We start from the raw sequence: 25,855 nt of genomic DNA, 5'->3' as shown, positions 1-25,855 counted from the left end.
TGCACGCCCAATTTTTCAGTTTTTGATTTGTTAAAAAAGTTTGAAATATCTAATAAATGTCGTTCCACTTCATGATTGTGTCCCACTTGTTGTTGATTCTTCACAAAAAAATACAGTTTTATATCTTTATGTTTGAAGCCTGAAATGTGGCAAAAGGTTGCAAAGTTCAAGGGGGCCGAATACTTTTGCAAGGCACTGTATATATATATATATATATATATATATACACACACACACACACACACACATACACACAGTGGGGATAACAAGTATTTGATACACTGCCGATGTTGCAGGTTTTCCTACTTACAAAGCATGTAGAGGTCTGTAATTTTTTATCATAGGTACATTTCAACTGTGAGAGACGGAATCTAAAACAAAAATCCAGAAATTCACATTGTATGATTTTTAAGTAATTAATTAGCATTTTATTGCATGACATAAGTATTTGATACATCAGAAAAGCAGAACATAATATTTGGTACAGAAACCTTTGTTTGCAATTACAGAGATCATACGTTTCCTGTAGTTCTTGACCAGGTTTGCACACACTGCAGCAGGTATTTTGGCCCACTCCTCCATACAGACCTTCTCCGGATCCTTCAGGTTTCGGGGCTGTCGCTGGGCAATACGGACTTTCAGCTCCCTCCGAAGATTTTTTATTGGGTTCAGGTCTGGAGACTGGCTAGGCCACTCCAGGACCTTGAGATGCTTACGGAGCCACTCCTTAGTTGCCCTGGCTGTGTGTTTCGGGTCGTTGTCATGCTGGAAGACCCAGCCACGACCCATCTTCAATGCTCTTACTGAGGGAAGGAGGTTGTTGGCCAAGATCTCACGATACATGGCCCCATCCATCCTCCCCTCAATACGGTGCAGTCGTCCTGTCCCCTTTGCAGAAAAGCATCCCCAAAGAATGATGTTTCCACCTCCATGCTTCACGGTTGGGATGGTGTTCTTGGGGTTGTACTCATCCTTCTTCCTCCAAACACGGCGAGTGGAGTTTAGACCAAAAAGCTCTATTTTTGTCTCATCAGACCACATGACCTTCTCCCATTCCTCCTCTGGATCATTCAGATGGTCATTGGAAAACTTCAGACGGGCCTGGACATGCGCTGGCTTGAGCAGGGGGACCTTGCGTGCGCTGCAGGATTTGAATCCATGACGGCGTAGTGTGTTACTAATGGTTTTCTTTGAGACTGTGGTCCCAGCTCTCTTCAGGTCATTGACCAGGTTCTGCCGTGTAGTTCTGGGCTGATCCCTCACCTTCCTCATGATCATTGATGCCCCACGAGGTGAGATCTTACATGGAGTCCCAGACCGAGGGTGATTGACCGTCATCTTGAACTTCTTCCATTTTCTAATAATTGCGCCGACAGTTGTTGCCTTCTCACCAAGCTGCTTGCCTATTGTCCTGTAGCCCATCCCAGCCTTGTTCAGGTCTACAATTTTACCCCTGATGTCCTTACACAGCTCTCTGGTCTGGGCCATTGTGGAGAGGTTGGAGTCTGTTTGATTGAGTGTGTGGACAGGTGTCTTTTATACAGGTCATGAGTTCAAACAGGTGCGGTTAATACAGGTAATGAGTGGAGAACAGGAGGGCTTCTTAAAGAAAAACTAACAGGTCTGTGAGAGCCGGAATTCTTACTGGTTGGTAGGTGATCAAATACTTATGTCATGCAATAAAATACTAATTAATTACTTAAAAATCATACAATGTGATTTTCTGGATTTTTGTTTTAGATTCCGTCTCTCACAGTTACGGAGCCACTCCTTAGTTGCCCTGGCTGTGTGTTTCGGGTCGTTGTCATGCTGGAAGACCCAGCCACGACCCATCTCCTATGACAAAAATTACAGACCTCTACATGCTTTGTAAGTTGGAAAACCTGCAAAATCGGCAGTGTATCAAATACTTGTTCAAATACTTGTTCTCCCCACTGTATGTATAGTGGGGAGATTCTACAGATGTGGAATAAGCAAAGGCTTTGATTTCTGGTCAAATGGGATCTTAGAAAATACCTAGCAGAAAAAGTCTTAAAAGGTTTTAGAAATACATAAAAAATAATAGTCTTGAAGTAAAGACGACCGCCAAATAGTATCATCATGTGTATTTAGTTTTGCAGAAATGATTGGCCTTCTGTAAATGTAGGAAAAATATTGTCTAGTGTTGTCATTCTGTTACCAAAAACCCACATATCTTTAAGATATTTTCAAATGTCCCTCCCTTATTAGGAGGGAGGATACTGAACATTCACAGAAGTAACTAGTAAAGTTAGACCTACCAATTAGTTAGTGTTTTCATTAATAACAATTTGGTTGATTATTTATTAATAAGCGATTAAAACATGTACCAAATTTTTACCAATTGGCATGTGTGTGTATGACTGACAGGTCTGAATACTGTGCTGTTGACGTTCTCATAGAGGTCAGTCATTCCATGGGAGTGTGTGCTTATGCCTGTGTGTGTGTTTTGGTGTCTATGTCGGTATGAGTTTAGGTGTCTTAGGATGGATGAGCAATGCTTCACAGGAACCTTTGAAGTTGACACTCACACTGACTTCTGTGCCCTTTGTTTGGGGGAGCTGTGATGGTGGATGTGGTGTCTGACTCATTGACAAAGATCAAAGGGCGGAGTGTGTGCATGCTTGTGTACATTTGTGTGTGTATTTTTATGTGTGTGTGTAAATTCATATTCGATAAGAGAACTGTGTTGAAAGACAAGACAGACTCACTGTATGACAGCTAACTGCTATGCTGTATTCTAGTATCCAAGCTAACAGCCTAGGCTAGCCAAAGTAGTGCACATGCATATCAAATAAGGACATAGATTCTCTGTCCACTCCTCTCTCCCGACCGCTCTTTCAACTCTCACTCTATCCCTCTCTTTTTTCTCTCTTCCCAGTGCTCTTCTCTCTCTCTCTTTCTCCCTCTGACCCTGACTTGTCAGTTACAGTGAAGCAGATTCACAGTTATCCCGTGGGAAACACCTTATTATAATATGTACATTAGCAGAAGGAAAACACACACAAACCAAACACAGTGAAATTATAATAATATGGAAATGTATAACTGACACTGCTGACCTTAAATATAATTGGTCAGAAATAACCTACACTCTCATTTTAACAACACCTACTGTATATTTATGAGAGGAGAGGAGACAGGCCCGGATCTATGGGGCAGGTGCTTCCCACCCATTTTATTTTATTTTGTGGGGGGGCATCTATCTATCAGAGTCAGCGCTAACAAATGTTGGCATCAGCTAGAGTGTTGTCTGGGAAAAACACGGGGGTGTGCAGAAAATATTGCATGCTAAATTTAATCGCATTTGGTTGTGGTGTGTGTCAGTCATTTTGAAATCAAGTGACAACATCACAGAGATGCTTGAATCTCCTTGCACGTATGGCACAGATGTGAGACTCAAGGCCACAGGCTTATTGAAAACAGTGACAGAGCAGAGGTTTAAGTTCATTGCTAACAATAATTCACAATATCCTGGGGCTCCTCGACCCTCGTAATAAGTTACTGCAGTCTGAAGCAACTGATCTCCACACCGGTGTCAAACTTGTCCACAGTACTTATGGGTGCGTTGATAAACTGCGATATGATGCTGAATTCTAAAAGATTTCGGGTGAATGCCAGGAGGTCATGAGCACACCAGCTCCTAGCAAACTATGGAGCCTCATCAGTACAACTCTGCAAGAGTACTGAAAGCATAGTGGGTCAGCATGGTGATGGATATGAGAAGTGATCAACTGTTTTCAGCATTTTGGATGCCGTGCTGGGGGAAATGTCATCACGATTTAGCAAACCATATAGTCGACTGGTGGAGCCTGTGTGCCACGGATCCTGAGCCCAAACATTTTGATGTGAACAAGGTCAAGCCTTTGTTGGATCTAACCAAAACTGAACTAGTGGAAGCTGAGTTTAATGTGGCTTGCGAAGAGAAATCGCAACCACACCCAGCAACAACAAGGACCCCACTCAGTGTTCTTCAAAATGACAGCGGGCCTTTGTCAGCAATGCCGACTGTGCTGTTGGCACTAAAACTTGGATTAACATTTGGGGCACCTTCAGCACTGTGCAAAACTTCCTTCTCCACCCTGAAGTACATCTTTCCTTGCACGGTTCAACACAGCATAGAGGAGGCTGCAACTCTTCTAAATGGTAAGCTAAAACCGTTTGTTTTCCCTCATATAAACCTACTGGTTGTTGGTCCATTTAAAAAAAAAAATCATAAATAGTTTAGGCGTTTGCTTTTTACTTGAATTTATATTTTAGATTTAATTGAGTCTTAATGTAATTTTTTGCTTTTGCAGGTCTAATTGCTATTGATAGATAGACATATTTGCTGAGAAAATGGCCAATGTATCCTATTGGTTGTGCTCAGAGGTGACTCCTGGCCTGGTGCTCCTCTTGGTTGGTGCATCTAACGTTATCCTTTCATCACACTGACTGGTGGTAGCCTTCTGTCCATTGTCCTGGGGTGGCAGGTAGCCTGGCGGTTAGAGAGGCAAGCCAGCAATCAGAGGGTTACCAGTTCATATCCTGGTTCTGACAGGAGAAATCTGTCTGCAAGTGAACAGCTCCTGGGCTCCCAGTGTGACAGCTCCCCGTACCTCTCCAAAAAAACAGCTGTATGTGTGCCTTTTGGAGGAGTTGGGTTAAAAGCGGAAGTCAAATTCTGGTTGGACCTTGTGTGCAATTGACCAATGAAGTGATCTTAATCGATGGTTACGGTGTGTCGGGCTTCTCTTCAACATTGCATGCTTTCTTGTGTGCAAAATGAGAGTTGTGTATATGGCTGCATTTCAGAAGGGCCAACATTTTTGACATTTTGTATGTCGCAGTAGTAGAGGACGAAACGTTCACTCTGTTGTCAATTTCATTACACATAGTCGTTATGTGATAGGCTACTGTAAAAGTGATGTCAATATTATGAAAACGACACAGCCTACTTTGTCACCGCTCCTTGCTATTCTGCTATAGTGTGTGTGTGTGCGTGTGTGTGTGTGCGTGTGTGTTGCTCTCGGAATGGCCATTTACTGTTATTCGCGGCAGATTCTAATTGGCTTCTGCCATGTAGGACATTTCACATCAGCTATGAATATAGAACATGGACTTAGTTGGATTTACTTTGCTTTTCTGAAACTCTCCCACAGAAAAAAATGATGTGTAGGCCTACGGCAACTACAGCTGCATTTTGGATAGACTTGTATGTCACAATGGGGTGCATGTCTTTGTGTTATTATAAAAAACGACAGTTGTTGGCTACATTTCAGATACATTTTTGCACATTTGAAAAGTAGTAGGACCAATCTACCTCGTTTTAATAGGGCTCTCAAGCAATACACCCCTCCTGGTGCATCTGTGAGTGTGTATTTGGTTATAATCAGGGGTTTTGTTCCGACTAAATCTTCTCTTTAATTAATTGTCATTACATATTTACAATATTTGCATAGCTAATGAGAACATGGCTGCCTGCTCCAATCAGTGTCCAACTCAGAGGCCCCAAGTTATACCCGCAGTTACCATCCTCTACTTCTCTCTTAATCTCTCTACCTCTCTCTCTCTTCTCTTCCCCTCGCTCCTCTTCTTACTCTCTCCTCTGCCCCCTAGCTCTTTCTTTTTACCCTTCTTTTTCTTTCTCTCTCCATCTCTGCTCTCTGTCTTTCTTTCTCTCACTCTCTAAATTGCCCTGAAAGCCTTTCAGTACACACACAAACACCAAACCACCCAAACAGCCCGCACAAACTGCTGGGATATTTGGGACATTATGTTGGAGGAAGAGAGAAAATCTAATTCATGAGGCAGCCAAAAGATTCTGATCCCAGTGCTCAATGTGTGTCTGGTTGTGTATGTGTGTTCATGCATGCGTGTGTTGATGAGTGTACACACTTGAGTGTGTGTTTGGAAGTGTGTTTGTGCATGCATGTGTAAATGTGTGTGTACACTTGTGTGCGTGAAAGTGTAGCCTACCTGCAGAGTGCGTCGGAGCGGCAGTTGCGCCGTAGCTCTAGACAGGAGGGTCTGTGTTTCTCCTGGTGGGAGCAGGCAGGTACGATGGTCTGTCTACGTCTCTCTGCACAGGCCTGGTCAGGACATGAGCAGAACAAAAGGGGGTAACTCAGCTCCCACGACACACGCTCAAAAAACTGACGCAGCGCCTGGGGACACACAGGACAAATTGCAATCATTATAGTCGTCTTCATCATCAACATCTTCATCATTATCATCATCCACCATGTGATGGGACTCTCGTTAGAAGTAGTGTATTACTAGGGAATAGGATCATTTCAGACTTAAGTCCAACAACCACCCACCTTGTGACATCGTTTGCGGCTGCAAGGCTCCTGGTTGGCCTGTGAGGGCTGAGGAGGTTTGTTGCAGATAGCGATGTAATTGGAGCGTTGTCTCTTGCAGGTTTCGTTGAGGTTACAGGCCTTGGCTGCATCAAGGCATGGGTTACACGGTTTTCCTGGCTCTGAGCATGGGTTGGCCTTGGACAGAGAGGAGTCTGGGAGAGGGGTGGGGTTGAGAGAGAGAGAGAGTACACTGTGAGTACACAGTGGCAGAATACCTGACCACTGTGACTGACCCAAAAAGAAGGAAAGCTTTGACTTTGTTCAGACTCAGTGAGCATAGCCTTGCTATTGAGAGAGGCCACCGTAGGCAGACCTGGCTCTTGAGAGAGTGTGCTATGTGCACACTACCCACAAAATGAGGTGGAAACTGACCTGCACTTCCTATCCTCCTGCCTAATGTATGACCATATTAGAGACACACATTTCCCTCAGATTACACAGACCAACAAGGAATTTGAAAACAAATCAAATGTTGATAAACTCCCATTTCGATTAGCTGAAATACCACAGTGTGCCATCACAGCAGCAAGATTTGTGACCTGTTACCACAAGAAATGGGCAACCAGTGAAGAACAAACACCATTGTTAATACAACCCACATATATATATATATATATATATATATATATATATAAACACTGTACATACCGTAGCCATAATATGACATTTGAAACGTATGGAAATTTTGAGTTTTCTGTTTACTGTTAATTTTTGTATAATTTATTTCACTTTTGTTTATTATCTACTTCACTTGCTTTGGCAATGTAAACATGTTTCCCATGACAATAAAGCCACTTGAATTGAATTGAGAGGCAGCGAGAGAGATGGAGAGAAGGAGAGAAAGCTAGAGAGGAAAAGGCTAATATGAGGACTAAAAGTTAATAACACAATCTGTGTCTGACCCCAGTGCTCGTCTTGTTACACATCACCAGAGACTAATGCAGGGATCACCAGCTAGATTCAGCTGCAGGCCAATTTTTTACTGGAGCAGATGGTCGGGGGGACGGAAGTTAATTACAAATCATTTGTAGACTCTCAATTGACCGCAAGAAGCCCAAACAGAAATAATGTTTGACTGAAACATAATAATTTCAAATCTTGCTTACATTTGAATACAATCACTTGTCTCTCTATTATGCTTGGGAATACTTGAGAATAGATTTCTTAAATTGAAATCACTCTGAGCTGATTTCCTGGTGTTTTTACAGTCTATGTCCAACAATGAAATTCTACACAAAAAATGATATATGTATTTCTTTGATCAGAAAACTTGGGGGGCCAAATAAAACCACCTGGGGGCCAAATTCGGCACGCGAGCTGGTCTAATGTGACTGTGGCCAAATATAAACTCAGGATAATATCTGTTTAAGCTAGAAGCACACACACACACACACACACACACACACACACACAATTTAAAGAAACAATACTGTCAGTGGGAAGGAGAAACTGTTATGTAAAGTTCAAGCCCTTATTCTCATTATCGGTGACACGGTTTGTTGTAGTGGGAACACATTCTAAATCAGCATTTTTATTTCATACTCCACATCTTATATTAGACTTCTAATAGAGCACTATTGGTCCCCGTAGGGCAACTCTGACACACACACCTCCCCCTCCTCCCCCTCCTTGTAGTGTATTGATTGTGTCAAATGAGCTGAGCTCAGGGTGATTGAAGTAGACAAGCCTTAATGACTGGAGAATAACGACTTCATTACAGCTTCACCTTCCAGCTGCACAGAATTACTGATGTGTGCACTCATGTCTGTATTATTTTCCGGTATGTGCGGTGTGTGTGTTGCTCTCGGAATGGGCATTTACTCTTATTCACGGCCGATTCAAATTGCCTAATGCCAATGAACTAGCTCTCAAGGTCTCACGTCAGAATTAGAAGTTCCTCCATGTTTCAGAAAAGTCAAATTTCTAAGTTGTTCCAAACGTCAAATTCTGAAGTGTTTAAGGTTAAGTTTAGGCATCAATTGTTTTACCTATTAAACTCAATTTCAGCCAGGATGGATTAGTCTCACTCGGGCCTTGGGGAATGTTGGGGAACGTTGTGCATATATCTCTATATCTCTCTGGCTGTGTGTTCCTTCCAATTATGTATTTTATAAACCCTGGATTGCTGATGCTATGTGTTGGCCAGTGAGAGGCTTTGAAGCCACCGGTCGGCCATATTGGCCCTTCCCAGAAGGATCCGTCCTCCATAGGAATGAATGGAATTCTACAGCATTTCAATTAAATATTTCAAGGACAAAATGATATGTATTTTTTTGTTGTAGTGAAGACAGTAACATTATATCTGTCACGTTCTGACCTTAGTTCTTGTGTGTTTTCCTTGTTTTAGTGTTGGTCAGGACGTGAGCCGGGTGGGCATTCTATGTTTTGTGTCTAGTTTGTCTATTTCTATGTTTGGCCTGATATGGTTCTCAGTCAGAGGCAGGTGTTAGTCATTGTCTCTGATTGGGAACCATATTTAGGTAGCCTGTTTTGTGTTGGGTTTTGTGGGTGGTTGTTTCCTGTCTTTGTGTTTTCTGCACCAGATAGGGCTGTTTCGGTTTTGCCACGTTTTGTATTTTGTTCATGTTAAGTTTCTCTTATTAAAGAACCATGAACTTTAACCACGCTGCATTTTGGTCCTCCTCTCCTTCCCAGGAAGAAAGCCATTACAATATCATTCCAAAAACTGATACTTTAAGGATTTAAAAAAATATATTTTCATATTTTTTTTATGTTTATGTTTAGATCACATAATATAATTAAAACATATGCATTTGTGTGTCTGCAATATAATACATCTGGCAAAAATAAATGTAGATGTTAATAAATGCATTTCTATAGCTTAAAAAATATGTCTTACAATGGTGGACGAATGCTAAGATGGAGGGATCATCAACTAGAATCAGCCGCAGGCCAATATTTTCTCGAGCAGATGATTTGTAGACCACCTCTGATTCTCTCTATCCCTATCTCTCTTTCTGTCTCTCTGCCCTCTCCCTCTCCACCTACGCCTCTTATCCAGACATGGATTGGCGTCAAATACTGACTTGTATCATGGGTTAACTGGCTGGTGTGTGTGCGTGCGTACGTGCGTGCGTGCATGCGTGCGTGCGCAAAGGTGCGAGGGCTTTGATTGCAATCTAAACCGTGTCTTCTTGTTAAAGAGTCTCAAGCCCATAGCCCAAGGCCCTGTCTATCTCTTAATCTCATGTCCATCCTCCTCTCCTCTCCTTCCTGTGCTAAAGTATTCAGGGGGAAAAGTGAGGGATCCCAGGAGAGGGAGCCATAGAGATGGAGAGAGAGAGAGAGCAATATCCCGAGTGAGTGCATGGGCCAATTACAGTGTTGCCCTGGGTCAGCTGTTATCTCTCTCACACAGCCTTTACGGGCATCTACACACAAAGCCTTGCCCCCAGACACACACGCACACACATTCAGATCTGTACACACGCATGCACACACACACAAACATGTACACACACTTTTACACATAGTGTCTTAAACGTATGTTTTATTAAAGTGCTGCAGTTGGGCAGCCTCTCAACTACACCCCCCCCTCCCCCCTCGACAAGGTCAGAGAGAAGGGGGAGTGGGGGACCAGGAGAGGCGGAGAGAGGAAGATGGGAAACTGGCAAAGTGAGGAGCGGAAAAGGAAAGGAGGAGGAATTTGACAAGGAGGGCAAAAGAGTAAAGATGAAGAGAGACGCCTGGGAGCAGCATAGACACAGCTGGCTAGCCTAACCAAAGCCACACACACACACACACACACAACGACAGACATAAAAAACACACGCACATGCACACAGATATCTGTAGAATTAGATAGATGGAAAGAATATGGTAGAAAAAGATATGGAGATGTATATGTGAAGCTAGACAGTACTGAGCAGAGCAAACTGTACAGCAGTGGAGTCTGCTGAGGGGAGGATGGCTCACAATAATGGCTGGAATAGAGTAAAAGGAATAGTATCAAACATGTGGTTTCCATGCGGTTGATGCCATTCCATTGACTCCATTCCAGCCATTATTATGATCCGTCCTCCCCTCAGCAGCCTCCACAGCTGTACAGACAGAGCCATGATGTGTCAGATGAAAGAAGAGGAACCTTATTAGAACCCCCTCACTTAGATAATGATCAATGTCTAGAGTCCCCTGTGCTCAGATGTACTGCAGGGAACACACACAAAAGATTTAATGTGCATGTAGCAGGTTTCACAATAGCAGATATGCACAAACACACACATGCAGTTACACACTCGAGCATGCAAGCATGCACATATGCACAGCCAGGTTGTGAAATTCAATGTCCTTCCAGGTACCAAGGACGTCGGGAGATTACTTAAAAACCAGCCCCTTTGGGCAACGGTGAGCGCTATTACCGTACCATTAACTAGACTTGCAGTTTGCTAGGGATTTTTTATATATTTTTATTTAACCTTTACTTAACTAGGCAAGTCAGTTAACAAATTATTTTTTACAATGACGGCCTACCCCAGCCAAACTCGGACGACGCCTGGGCCAATTGTGCCCCACCCTATCCCAATCACGGCCGGATGTGATAGAGCCTAGATTCAAACCAGGGACTGTAGTGACGCCTCTTGCACCGAGATGCAGTGCCTCAGACTGCTGTGCCACTCTGGAGCCCAGTTGTGGATGGGGGTAGTGGTGGGAGTAAGCCACATGCTCCGGCTCTGGCTCAGAGGGCCGCAAATTCAATCCAAGTGTTAGGCACTGCTTTTTCGGTTTAAACCTCACCAAAACCTTAACCCTGAACTTAACTATTCGGAATGAATGCCTAAACTTAAACTGGAACTGGCAGGATTTTAGCAACATGACATCTGTTCATATCCAACCCCAGGAATAATAAAAATCACTTTTTTAAAAAACATTTTCTGACAAGCGAGCACTAAGATATGGTCATTTTCCCATTTTCAAAAATTAATATAATGTTTGGGAATTAGGTATGCGAAGGCATTTGTGAAAATTAGATTGGGAAAGCGGCCGTGCGTTTGAAAGTGGCCGTGCGGTTGGACAATTAACCGTAGTAATAAAACCTAATAAAACGTCTGTCTCGTTCAGCCAATCAGAGCTACTGTAAGCATTTATTTGCCACACAGGCCTGCCATCACTCACGTTTGAACTGGGCTGTGTGTTTACGGGCAGTTGCAACAGCGCGACTTGAGATCATTACAACGCATTCACCAAAAGCCAAAAAATACACCTGAATTAATTTCTGCAAATATGTAAACACCACGGGAGTCATCTTACAGTACATTTGGGAACTTTACAGTCCTATTGATTAAACAACCATGAAAAGGTAGGTTCTCTCTCTCCATCAGTTATGCACACCAACAACAAAAAGATCAACAACTAATGTTAGCCAGAGAAAGATGAGCTAAAATCTAACGAAGGAACATTAGATAAACCCTCTCAATTTTTTTTCAATTAGCTGGCCGTCAAAATTGCACTGATAAACGATGGGGAATTGTGGCCTACTCGTCCCAACCAAGCACCCAAAGCTAACTAGCTAAAGTTGTCTAGCTTGCTACTTAGCTACTTCCAGACAGAAACGAGAGAACACCTTACTCTGACCATTTTACTCGCTCTAGCAGAGCTGGTTAGGCTGTTTACATGTTATCTAGGGCGTTCGAGACTAAGTGTTACTTTCTTTGCCTACATTTACTGACACCGGTTGGTCATATGAAATCAAATCAAATTGCATTTGTCACAAATTGCATTTGTCACATGCGCCGAATGCAACAGGCCTTACCATGAAATGCTGACTTACCACCCCTTAACCAACAATGCAATTCAGAAAATAGAGATACATGATAAATAAACTAAAGTAAAAAAATTAAAAGAAGTAACACAAAAAATAACAATAATGAGGCTATATACAGGGGTTACCGGTACCGAGTCAATGTGCGGTGTCAGTGGGTGTTGCACGTTCATAAATTCATCAGTTATTCTGCACTCTGGCACACTCAGACAAGAGTGCTCTGAAATCAGAGTAGATAGCCAGAGTGAATTTGCGAACGCTAGCGATATGCTAACTGGTTAACAGTCATTCAAGTTCTTACTAGCTGTGTTTATCCACCGAAAAACGACATGAGGGGGAAAAGTCACACACACCCTATGACTGACTTGTGATCATTGCCCATGCTTAGTTACTGTGCTATCTGTGCTATCTAACCTCCAAACGAGCTTCAATGCCATACAGCACTCCTTCCGTGGCCTCCAACTGCTCTTAAACGCTAGTAAAACCAAATGCATGCTTTTCAACCGTTCGCTGCCTGCACCCGCACGCCTGACCAGCATCACCACCCTGGATGGTTCCGACCTTGAATATGTGGACATCTATAAGTACCTAGGTGTCTGGCTAGACTCTAAACTCTCCTTCCAGACCCATATCAAACATCTCCAATCGAAAATCAAATCAAGAGTCGGCTTTCTATTCCGCAACAAAGCCTCCTTCACTCACGCCGCCAAACTTACCCTAGTAAAACTGACTGTCCTACCGATCCTCGACTTCGGCGATGTCATCTACAAAATTGCTTCCAACACTCTACTCAGCAAACTGGATGCAGTTTATCACAGTGCCATCCGTTTTGTCACGAAAGCACCTTATACCACCCACCACTGCGACTTGTATGCTCTAGTCGGCTGGCCCTCGCTACATATTCGTCGCCAGACCCACTGGCTCCAGGTCATCTACAAGTCCATGCTAGGTAAAGCTCCGCCTTATCTCAGTTCACTGGTTACGATGGCAACACCCATCCGTAGCACGCGCTCCAGCAGGTGTATCTCACTGATCATCCCTAAAGCCAACACCTCATTTGGCCGCCTTTCGTTCCAGTTCTCTGCTGCCTGTGACTGGAACGAATTGCAAAAATCGCTGAAGTTGGAGACTTTTATCTCCCTCACCAACTTTAAACATCTGCTATCTGAGCAGCTAACCGATCGCTGCAGCTGTACATAGTCTATTGGTAAATAGCCCACCCATTTTCACCTACCTCATCCCCATACTGTTTTTATTTATTTATTTTTCTGCTCTTTTGCACACCAATATCTCTACCTGTACATAACCATCTGATCATTTATCACTCCAGTGTTAATCTGCATAATTGTAATTATTCGCCTACCTTCTCATGCCTTTTGCACACAATGTATATAGACTCCCCTTTTTTCTACTGTGTTATTGACTTGTTAATTGTTTACTCCATGTGTAACTCTGTGTTGTCTGTTCACACTGCTATGCCTTATCTTGGCCAGGTCGCAGTTGCAAATGAGAACTTGTTCTCAACTAGCCTACCTGGTTAAATAAAGGTGAAATAAAAATTTAAAAAAATAAACATTAGTCAGTTTTAGTCCAAAATATTGAGCCATTAAAACTGAAACAGTGCATCCCAAATAGAGGCAGCAAACAATGTACCAGGCCAATTGTGATTTGCAACCTGATAGCAATATTTTTGGAGTACCAAGAAATGTATAGGTGAATTATATTAATCATGCATTGAACTGCATCCATCTATTCTGCCAAGAATGCCTTAGTGTTCGTCATGGAACGTTGACTCAAATAGAACCTATTTTTAAAACCTCTTATGAAGATGGCTGTGTAGCATGAACTGGTAATTTTATATTATGATTGTGTGTTTGTTATCATATCTGCAATGTAATTACATCGCTGTCAGTTCCACTTTGAGGAGTTGTTTCTGTTGTTACCGTTACTCTATACAAACTTAAGGGTCAAATTTGACGTTTGGAGAAACGTGGACAAAACCGTGAGTTCTTGTTGTGTATGCAAGCATGACATCAGCAAACTGCTCGCCTACATGACGCCATAAACGCTGTATGCTAGGGAACAGCTGAAACCGGGATTCATCCATGAAGAGCACACTTCTCCAGCGTGCCAGTGGCCATCAAAGGTAAGCATTTTCCCACTGAGGTAGGTTAGAACGCCGAACTGTAGTCAGGTCAAGACCCTAGTGAGGACGATGAGCACTCAGATGAGCTTCCCTGAGACGGTTTCTGACAGTTTCTGACAGACAAATTCTTTGGATGTGCAAACACAGTTTCAAATGCTCACTAACAGGGATATAAACACATTTCTGCACAACATTTGAGAGAAATAAGCTTTCTGGGATATTTTATTTCAGCTTGTGAAACATGGAACCAACACTTTACAAGTTGCATTTATATTTTTGTTCAGTGTATATCCCCTCCCCCTTCCTTCTTTTCTTATTCCTTCTCACCCTCCTACTCCTTCTCCACTTTCCTTTCCCTTTGCTCTCTTCTGCTATCTTCACCTCCTTAAATTGCCTGTTCTCCTCCTTTGTCCTCATCCACAATAATGATATGAGAGGTCTAAATGTATTTATTTTACCTTTATTTAACTAGGCAAATCAGTTAAGAACAAATTCTTATTTTCAATGACGGCCTAGGAACAGTGGGTTGCCTGTTCAGGGGCAGAACGACAGATTTGTACCTTGTCAGTTCGGGGATTTGAACTTGCAACCTTCCGGTTACCACTAGGCTACCCTGCCGCCCTGACACATGGTACACCTTTATATACTTCAAGAAATTCAGAGTTCAGAACCCCCAAATTCAGAACCCCATCAATCATGATGGCTGTAATAGTGTTATGCCCGTAATGCCTGTAATAATGATGTCCGTTATGTCACCATGTGATTCAGTCACACCCATTTTTCAAGATGGCGGCAAGCATGTCTTTTTTTCTCTGATCAGTGTTTGTAGCTGAATTTTTGTTTCATATAACTGAACACTTTGGACAATAGTGCATACTGATTTTTAAGGAGACATACAAAACAGGTCTGCTGAAACTTTTGAGGCCTACTTCGATTTACCTGGGCACCCTACTCTGCACTGGGGCATTTTTCTGAGCAGACACCTTCCTAGTGCTTTTTTCATCCTTCCACTTGACATTGTGCCTTGGGTGGTTTTGAATTTCTACCAAACAAACTCCACTTCGTTTAGTATACTTGGATTTACTATTTTTTTTACTCTTCCACCACCCGGTATAGCGCTTGCCTCCCTCCCGGCTTCTACATACCCTCCAAGGTGCTTCTTTCTTGGCTGGCATACTGGTAACATGGCCTCCGTTGCGTTGTTGTTTTGATGGGCCCCAGCATTTAATCGCATTGAGTAAGTCACTGCTCTCTCCTTGCTGTTGTTAGGCTGGTGAGTTTGTGCCTTGGGTGTATTTATATGCTGGGTCCTAGTAATGGCTGGGTTCTAGTCTGTTGTTGGGCTCTGGTTTGCTGCCTATAACTGTGGTGATCCTACAAACTGTGTGATTCCATCTAACTAACTATCAATCTGTGTGGATTGACATTTAGCTGATTCCTCACCAACCTATTTTATTTGTGTGAATTTTAACAGACTTTTTGAAATAACTGATCTCTTCGAAATACCTTCTAACACTCAAACCAGAGCCATCGTGGGTGACTGAAAGACGAACGAGGTCAGTTGCAGTAATGCACCTAATTTATGAAAGTTGCCAATCGCAATATAAAGTCAAGAAAAGAAAAGGGTCTCCTTTTCAGGTAAACCTGCTTTTAGTTTAATTGCACCGTATTGCTGGGAAAAAATTCAAAGTACATTTAGTCTTGATGTTCTGGTGCCGTTCGGGCAATTTAATGTATTTATTGGGACATATTTGTGGAGGAATGTAACTGTTTTTCTGGGTGATTTGTGATGTTTTATGTGTTTCCTTCACATTACTGTTTTTGTATTTTAATGTGTGTAATATGTGACTCATTTCAGGAAACTAGGCACATGTCGCACATCACTATTTCACCAGAGAGAAATTTGAACATAAAAAAAAAATCTTTTTTGGGAAGAAATGCCTTCTGGAATATGTGAACTTTCATGTGCCTTAATAAAATTGTTAAATTATGAGCCTAATTAGTTTAGCCACAGAAAAAGGTAGGAACCTTCCCACTAGCCATGATTGCCGGAGATAATGGATAGGCTGGACATGCCAGAAGATGAGTTTGGATTGGTCTGCCATGTAGCATGCTTCTGTCTATAACGTGAGCTGCTCAGTATGTGTTGATAGTCCTTTCTTCCGTGCCATTTTTGGAAGATGTAACGTAAGCCATCAAGAACTATAAAATGTTTGGAAAATGTTTCTAAAATATTTCTATCTGGACATTTTCTGTTTTTGATATTGCTATTATGCAAGTAACCAATTCAGTGTACCGTTTACACCTTTTATGTGCGTGTGACATATAAATGTAGATTTGATTTGATATAGTGTGTGTTTACCAGAGACGGTATTGTGAAGAACACATGACCTGCACCACAGTCAAATTAGGATATAGGCCAAGGACTAGATTAAGTGTATTTTTACCTGGAGTTTTTCCTTATTGTAGGTTACTACTTTTGTCTTGAAATCTTTTGTTGTTTACTACACTACTCACTCTGTTTAGCACATGGCCTCACATGTGAATCCTTAAAGTGATGCGTGGGGCTAAGGCTTAAGAGGGTGTGAAAGAAGAGCTCTCCAGTAGGTGTACCAAAACATTCAAGGGTCATTTTCTCAAAAGTGGGGTTACAAGTTAATCAACTTTCAAAGCAGAATCACTTTACCATTGTTCCTCAACTGCAGTGAATGATATACCATTTTCTAGTCTCTATCCAATGTAAAAAACTATTTCTAAGTTTACTACTAACACATAAGTATATATGTATATCTGCATACACACACACTAAATTACCAAAAGTATGTGGACACCTGCTCGTCAAACATTTCATTCCAATATCATGGGCAATAATATGGAGTTGGTCCCCCCTTTGCTGTAATAACAGCCTCCACTCTTCCAGGAAGGCTTTCCACTAGATGTTGGAACATTGCTGCAATTACTTGCTTCCATTCAGCTACAAGAGCATTCGTGAGGTCGGTCACTGATATTGGTGCGATTAGGCCTGGCTCACAGTCGGCGTTCCAATTCATCCCAAAGGTGTTCGATGGGGTTGAGGTCAGGGCTCTGTGTAGGCCAGTCAAGTTCTTCCATATCGATCTCGACAACCATTTCTGTATGGACCTCACTCTTTGCACGGGGGTGTTGAAATACTGAAACAGGAAAGGGCCTTCCCCAAACTGTTGCTAGAAAGTTGGAAGCACAGAATCGTCTAGAATGTCATTGTATGCTGTATTGTTAAGATTTCCCTTCACTGGACTGCTATAGGATGAAGCATGATTCATCACTTCAGAGAAGGTGTTTCCACTGCTCTAGAGTCCAATGGCAGTGAGCTTTACACCACTCCATATGACGTGTGGCTTTGCTTTTTCGTTATCTTAGGCTTGTGTGCGGCTGCTCGGCCATGGAAACCCATTACATGAAGCTCCTGATAAACAGCTCTTGCTTCCAGACGCAATTTTAAACTCGGTAGTGAGTGTTGCAACTGAGAACAGAAGATTTTAACGAGCAATTGTTGCTCCTCGACGTTTCCACTTCACAACAACACTTACAGTTGACTGGGAAGCTCTAGTAGGGAAGATATTTGACAAACTGACTTGTTGGAGCCACGTTGACAGTCATTGAGCTCTTTAGTAGGACGATTCTACTGCCAATGTTTGTCTATGGAGATTGCATGACTGTGTGCTTGATTTTATACACCTGTCAGAAACCGGTGTAACTGAAATAGCCAAATCCACTAATTTGAAGGGATGTCCACATACTTTTGTATATATAGATGATTTGTGTGTGTGTGGTGTGTGTGGATAGTATATTTATGTCGGATATACAGGGCACATTTCAATAATTGTCTTCCCGCTTAAAATAAAGGTTGAATAAAAATAAAATGTGTAGGCTTATATTATAGGGTTGTCTGGCGCTCGTCCCAACACTGACCAACAGGAAAAACAGCTCTCTTCTGAGAAATATTTATGCATAAACACAAACACAACTGCACACACATACATACACACTTTCTCTCCCTCTCTTTCACACACATATTTGCATCAGAGCTGTCTATATTGATGCGTCTCAGTGTTTTGGATAAAGAAGTGTGCTCGTTGGTGATTGTCTCTCCGCTGTCTCCTCAAATATCCTTTGTCACGCACACACATGCACACACACCCCCTCTTTCTTTCTCTCTCTCTCTCTCTCTCTCTCTCTCTCTCTCTCTCTCTCTGTCACGCTTAGCCTTTCCCTCCAATCGATTGGTAACAGCCTTGTCTAAGACATCCTTTAATGTTCCACTCTTCTTTCTTCCTCTTTCTTCTGCACATGCTATTTAACACTCCTCTATATCATACTCTTATCTTCCGCTCCCTCCCTCTCTCTCTCCCTCCCTCCCAATCTGTCTCTCTCTAGCTCTGCATCCTTCTCCCACTCTTGTTGCCTCATCCCTCTCTCTTTCACTCTCTCCCTATCCCATTCTCTCTCTTTGTCTTTCAGCTCTTTCTCTCTCTTTGTCTTTCAGCTCTTTCTCTCTCCTGTCTTCCCGTCCGTCTTTCCCCTCTCTCCTCTCTCTCTCTCTCTCTCTCTCGCTGTCTCTTTGTCAGTTGCCGATCTCTGCATGGTGAGTGGATAGTGTACTATCTAGGGTTGAGTGGGCATCTTCACATGAGGTCATTATAAATCCAATCAGACTGATAGGATCCTTTTATCTCTGTCTGTAAGCTCATCACCTCACTCTAAACAACAAACACACACACACAAGTACATACACTCACACACACACCGGCTTGCACGTACACATATACAAACACACACATTGCGCTGTTGGAGTCTTCTGACATTTAAAGGGGCAATCTGCACTTGCTATATACATTTTTAGACACTTAAAGGGACATTTCATCCTGGCTCTGCCACTGCATACTATGTTATTAAAGTTTTTGTCATAGACATCAAAATGATCCACACCATGCATAATTAGGTTTGTTTTTCACTAACGTATGTCATCATGCCCGTGTGGTGTTCTGTGCTAATTACAAACAAGCACAAAAAGGAGTTATCTTTCACCGTTCTACATACCGGAGATGAACCACGATGCTGCCAGTGGCTTGCAGCGATGAAGAAGGATGCTTACAGAAATGATCAGAGGGATTTGCAGGCTGAACTGACTGGGAATACACTTTGACGCCAGCTGAGAAGTGATGCCATCGTTTTTTTCCCCCTTCGCAACAAAATTGAATATTCTCGATTAGAGGTAACCTAATGTTAGCTAGCTAGCTACAGTGCTGGATTGAACTCTGAAAGCCATCAGTTTATCATATAGCCGTCTTTTGGATACACACTGTCAATCAATTTAGCCTACCCAGACAGCAAAAGAGTTGCTATTTTCCCTACTGTATGACCAAGTCTATAAATTCCTACCACCAACAGAGTTCTCTGTTTTAAGATGTGATTTGCATCTCTGGCGGGGAGCCCCCACTCATAGGACAGCTATAAACCCTTGGCAGGCTGATTTTGAATCGCTGTCATTTAGCCTCCACTCAGAGGACAGACATAAGCCTTCGGCCAGCCATCTAGCCATGAGTGAATTTGAAAGACAATAGCAAGGAATTTCTGTAATCTCAAATTGGGCCTGCCACCTTCCAGCTAACCACAGCCAGGCTGCAGGCAGTTGTTGTTTCTATAAATACCTTACATTTGTTGTCATTTTAATTTGATTCGATTTATTTGCCAAATGTAAAAACACAATACAACCACACATCTGGACATAGTGCATTTAAAAACAGAGGATACCCTTAATCATTTTCAGTTTAAGTTAATTCATGATATATTGATTAAGCCCCAAAACAGCCTACATTTTGCCATTGATTTAATTACTATATTTTCAAGGCAATACCAACTGTTCCTTTGTAGCCATAAAGGTTTTTGCTTTGTTAAGAGATGCCACTCCCTAAACTGCCTCACCCACTTGAATAAAACCGTTGATGACTATCAAAGGCGGGTGGGCTGTGTGAGGGCATTAACGGCAGGAGCACTGCAGCCTATCGCGGGTACCACGTGAATGAGGTCATGGTCAGAAAATAGACAATTGAAATGTCCATGTTAGGTGTGCTACGCTAGCCAGTCTAATAGAGATCGATACAATTAGTGGGGTGGTTAAATTGTGTATTTTGCTGTAGGTGGTAGAGAATCTGATTCCACCAGTATTTGCTTCCAACCCTTAGCTCTGCACAAGGTGAAGGTAATTTTAGCAAAAATATTTACAAGCTGATGGCTAAGATAGCTCAATTTACAGTAAGCATGACCAGTGGTGTCTATTCATGGATGCCATTTTTTCCCCCAAAATTAAAAAATACCAATAAAAAAAAATACATAGAATTTTACCATTTGTTTCTCTTTATTTCATAATTTTCCTTCAATTCGCAAGAGGCTGAATGTATCTCACTGGTGGAAGCATCCTCTCTGTCTCTATGTGTACAGTAGCTCATCTTTCTGATGCTATCTGGCCAAACAGAGTATTGACATCGTTGCTGCCCATAGAATTAAATGCAAGGGAAGCCAGCAAGCAAGCAAGCAAGCATTTGGCCTCCCTTGATATTTTTTTGAATACAATAATAGCCAATCAGTGCTGAGCTAAACTGAGTAAGCTCAACTGTGAATGGTCCTGGCTCACCCCAAAAAATTGTAAACGGAAGCCGATTTGGCATCTCACCAATAACATAAAATCAAAATCATTGACAGAACTTGAATTGTAGCATCTCGTTGTTGTTTGCTTCTTCGTCATCTTTGTCAAATGGTGGACCTGTTCAGATGTTGCACTGTCATACATGGATATTGTCCAATCCATAGTTGCTTCTTTCTATTATTTCAGTGAAGTCTGCATTGCTAAAGTGTTGGAATCCATAGCCATTTCATTGGGAGGATGTTAAGGCTTTGAACTGTGACCAATAATAGTGGAGAATTAACTTAATATATCCACTTTTTACCCTCCTTTGCCAAAGTAATGTTATATGCATTAAGGTTTTTGATATACTGGAGGGTAAAATCTGACTCATACTCTCAATCCTGAAAATAGAGAGGTCCACACTATGTACAGTAGGTGGTGGCACCTCAGGATTGGTGTCCCCCCGCGGGACGGTTGAGCTAACGCAGGCTAATGTGATTAGCATGAGGTTGTAAGTAACAAGAACATTTCCCAGGACATAGGCATATCTTATATGGGCAGAAAGCTTAAATTCTTGTTAATCTAACTGCACTGTCCTATTTACAGTAGCTATTACAGTGAAATAATACCATGCTGTTGTTTGAGGAGAGTGCACAGTTATGAACTTGAAAATGTATTTATAAACCAATTAGGTACTTTTGGGCAGTCTTGATACAACATTTTGAACATAAATGCAATGGTTCATTGGATCAGTCTAAAACTTTGTACATACACTAATGCCATTTAGTGGCCAAAATCTAAATTGTGCCTAGAGTCCTATATTGGCCTTTCTCTTGCATTTCAGATGATGGAATGCATGTCTTTTCTTTGTATTATCCTTTACCAGATCTAATGTGTTATATTCTCCTACATTCATTTCACATTGCCACAAACTTCAAAGTGTTTCTTTCAAATGGTATCAAGAATATGCATATCCTTGCTTCAGGTGCTTGGATACAGGCAGTTAGATTTGGGTATGTCATTTTAGGCGGGGAAAAAAGGGTCCGATCTTATAATTATTAACCACCACAGAAGAAGTTGAAGAGTCCAACTTCAAAGCAGAATCACATTAGTGGAAACAAATTGTTATCAGAGCAAGCCTGGTTGTAGCTAGATTGTTTTTTGGTGCATCAGGGACAATTTTAGCATTTTAGCCAACCCTTTTCATAACCTTTAACCTAATTCTCCTAACCTGCCACGTTAATTCTCCTAAACTGCTGCTTCTATCCTAGTTCTATCCTTCTACGAAAAGTAAATTCTGCTAGTCAAAACCGTCAGATCTGCCCTGAGAGCAGTCTGAGTATCCACTGATGCCATACAGCAACCAACAGAAAGTTACCATTCTCGGCTAGGAGCAAGAAGAATGGCGATTGTGAATTTTAGTGGAAAAAATGCACAGGCTTTTGAAACTAAAGAACAGATGTAATTGTTTGTAAACTCAGCAAAAAAATAAATGTCTCTTTTTCAGGACCCTGTCTTTCAAAGTTAATTCGTTAAAATCCAAATAACTTCACAGATCTTCATTGTAAAGGGTTTAAATACTGTTTCCCATGCTTGTTCAATGAACCATAAACAATTAATGAACTAACAGCTTACAGACGGTAGGCAATTAAGGTCACAGTTATGAAAACTTAGGACACTAAAGAAGCCTTTCTACTGACCCTGAAAACACCACAAGAAAGATGCCCAGGGTGCCTGCTCATCTGCGTGAATGTGCCTTTGGCATGCTGCAAGGAGGCATGAGGACTGCAGATGTGGCCAGGGCAATAAATTGCAATGTCCGTACTGTGAGATGCCTAAGACTGCGCTACAGGGAGACAGGACGGACAACTGATCATCCTCGCAGTGGCAGACCACGTGTAACAACACCTGCACAGGATTGGTACATCCGAACATCACACCTGCGGGACAGGTACAGGATGGCAACAACAACTGCCCAAGTTATACTAGGAACGCACAATCAGTGCTCAGACTGTCCGCAATAGGCTAAGAGAGGCTGGACTGAGGGCTTGTAGGCCTGTTGTAAGGCAGGTCCTCACCATACAACAGCAACAACGTCGCCAGGTCCTCAACACACAACAACAACAACGTCGCCAGGTCCTCAACACACAACAGCAACAACGTAGCCAATGGGCACAAACCCACCAGTGCTGGACCAGACAGGACTGCCAAAAAGTGCTCTTCACTGACAGTCACAGTTTTGTCTCACCAGGGATGATGGTCGGATTCACGTTTATCATCGAAGGAATGAGCGTTACACCAAGGCCTGTACTCTGGAGCGGGTCATGGTCTGGGGCGGTGTGTCACAGCATCAATGGGCTGAGCTTGTTGTCATTGCAGGCAATCTCAACGCTGTGTGTTACAGGGAAGACATCCTCCTCCCTCATGTGATCCCCTTCCTGCAGGCTCATCCAGACATGACTCTCCAGCATGACAATACCACCAGCCATACACCTCATTCTGTGCATGATTCCCTGCAAGACAGGAATGTCAGTGTTCTGCCATTTTATTTTGACCCCCGCTTTGTTCAGGGACACATTATTCAATTTCTGTTAGTCACATGTCTGTGGAACTTGTTCAGTTTATGTCTCAGTTGTTGAATCTTGTTATGTTCATACAAATATTTACACATGGACTTGGTTTGCTGAAAATAAATGCAGTTGACAGCGAGAGGACGTTTACTTTTTTAACTTATCACCACCAAACATTTCAAAATGCTGAACAAATAATACATCGCCACCTCTGCTGTTAAAAAAAAATGTGACCTTTATTTAACTAGACATGGCAGTTAAGGAAAAATTATTATTTACAATAACGGCCTACCGGGGAACAGTTGGTTAACTGTCTTGTTCAGGGGCAGAATGACAGATTCTTACCTTGTCAGCTTGGGATTTGATCCAGCAACCTTTCCGTTACTGGCCGCTAGGCTACCTGCCGCCCAGGATAAGGCCTGTTTAAAGACCATTCCTCACAGTATGTGTTGATATTTATTAAAAGTGTTCCCCTAATTTTCTCTACTTTTAAGTAATTTCTTAAACTCATGTGTAAGATTATGTGCGATTCAAATGTTCTTTCTGTGTATACAAGCCATTCGGAACAACCCAGGATGCCACAGATGAGGGGATTCAGATTCAGGGCATCCGATGGTGGGAGAAGGCGGCGCACAAGGTAGAGGGATCCGCTGCAGTGAGGGTCAACATCAAGTCTCAGACCACCTGTCTCATAGCCAGCTTCTACACCCAAGCCACAAGACTGTTCCAACAGCTGAATCCTGGACTACGGCACACTTACCATTTATTTATATTCTGTACACATTCAAATACAATTTGTCTACCGGACCAATGAAATTGTTATGTCACCTTACTGCACTAGTATTGTTTATATGCTGCTACGGTACTGTACCTTCTGTCACTCACTATGCACATGGGCAAACAATGTCCGTACTACTGTCTATCCCTGTAGGCTATCTAAAAAAAAAAAATTATTGTAAACTTATTTTCTATTATCTGCATGCCTCTTGTACTTGATTTAGTTGAGTCTTTTTATGTTTCTTTTGTATGTTATGCTGTATATTCGGGAGAAGGGTGGGTGAAAGGCCGGTAGGTTGTGTGAGGGGAAAACGCCATGTTAACAGCAAGAGCACGGCAGCCTATCGCGGGTGCCCCATGAATGAGGCGATGTGCAAAAAGCTGTCGCATGGCACTTGACCACTCTGGAAGGATGCCGGCCTCCCGAGTGATCATTGCTAACTGGGTATGCCATGGTAGCTACCAGTTTCTGGTTATTTTTTGACGTACATATCAAGAGTGTTTCAAGGACAGCTTTTTTCCATCTACGTAACATTGCAAAAATCAGAAACTTTCTGTCCAAAAATTATGCTGAAAAATGAATCCATACTTTTGTTACTTCTAGGTTAGACTACTGCAATGCTCTACTTTCCAGCTACCCGGATAAAGCACCAAATAAACTTCACTTAGTGCAAAAATACGGCTGCTAGAATCCTGACTAGAACCAAAAAATGTGATCATATGACTCCAGTGCTAGCCTCCCTACACTGGCTTCCTGTTAAGGCAAGGGCTGATTTCAAGGTTTTACTGCTAACCTACAAAGCATTACATGGGCTTGCTCCTACCTATCTCTCTGATTTGGTCCTGCCGTACATACCTACACGTACGCTACGGTCACAAGACGCAGGCCTAATTGTCCCTAGAATTTCTAAGCAAACAGCTGGAGGCAGGGCTTTCTCCTATAGAGCTACATTTTTACGGAATGGTCTGCCTACCCATGTGAGAGAGGCAGACTCGGTCTCAACCTTTAAGTCTTTACTGAAGACTCATCTCTTCAGTAGGTCATATGATTGAGTTTAGTCTGACCCAGGAGTGTGAAGGTGAATGGAAAGGCTCTGGAGCAAATAACCGCCCTTGCTGTCTCTGCCTGGCCGGTTCACCTCTCTCCACTGGGACTCTCTGCCTCTAACCCCATTACAGGGGCTGAGTCACTGGCTTACTGGTGCTCTTCCATGCCGTCCCTAGGAGGGGTGCGTCACTTGAGTGGGTTGAGTCACTGATGTGATCATCCTGTCTGGGTTGCCCCCCCCCCCCCTTGGGTTGTGCCGTCGCGGAGATCTTTGTGGGCTATACTCGGCCTTGTCTCAGGATGGTAAGTTGGTGGTTGAAGATATCCCTCTAGTGGTGTGGGGGTTGTGCTTTGGCAAAGTGGGTGGGGTTATATCCTGCCTATTTGGCCCTGTCCGGGGGTATCATCGGATGGGGCCACAGTGTCTCCTGACCTCTCCTGTCTCAGCCTCCAGTATTTATGATGCAGTAGTTTATGTGTCGGGGGGCTAGGGTCAGTCTGTTATATCT

At 42.5% G+C, this 25,855-nt stretch overlaps 1 protein-coding gene across 1 annotated transcript in view; it reads right to left on the bottom strand.

The window, feature by feature from the left end:
* LOC139388272 (GDNF family receptor alpha-2-like) overlaps positions 1-25,855 on the bottom strand; it is an 86,383-nt gene that overhangs the window by 13,030 nt on the left and 47,498 nt on the right. Inside the window, exons 4-5 of the mRNA XM_071134838.1 lie at positions 6,321-6,514; positions 5,977-6,164 (exon numbers count right to left, since the gene is read on the bottom strand). Of these exons, the coding sequence (XP_070990939.1) occupies positions 5,977-6,164; positions 6,321-6,514 (382 nt within the window). The remainder of the gene's footprint in view (positions 1-5,976; positions 6,165-6,320; positions 6,515-25,855) is intronic.

Source organism: Oncorhynchus clarkii, chromosome 29, assembly GCF_045791955.1.
Source record: "Oncorhynchus clarkii lewisi isolate Uvic-CL-2024 chromosome 29, UVic_Ocla_1.0, whole genome shotgun sequence".
Classification (NCBI taxonomy): domain Eukaryota; kingdom Metazoa; phylum Chordata; class Actinopteri; order Salmoniformes; family Salmonidae; genus Oncorhynchus; species Oncorhynchus clarkii.
The sequence above is the reverse complement of the archived record's forward strand: the minus strand, read 5'-3'. Positions and strand labels throughout refer to the sequence as shown.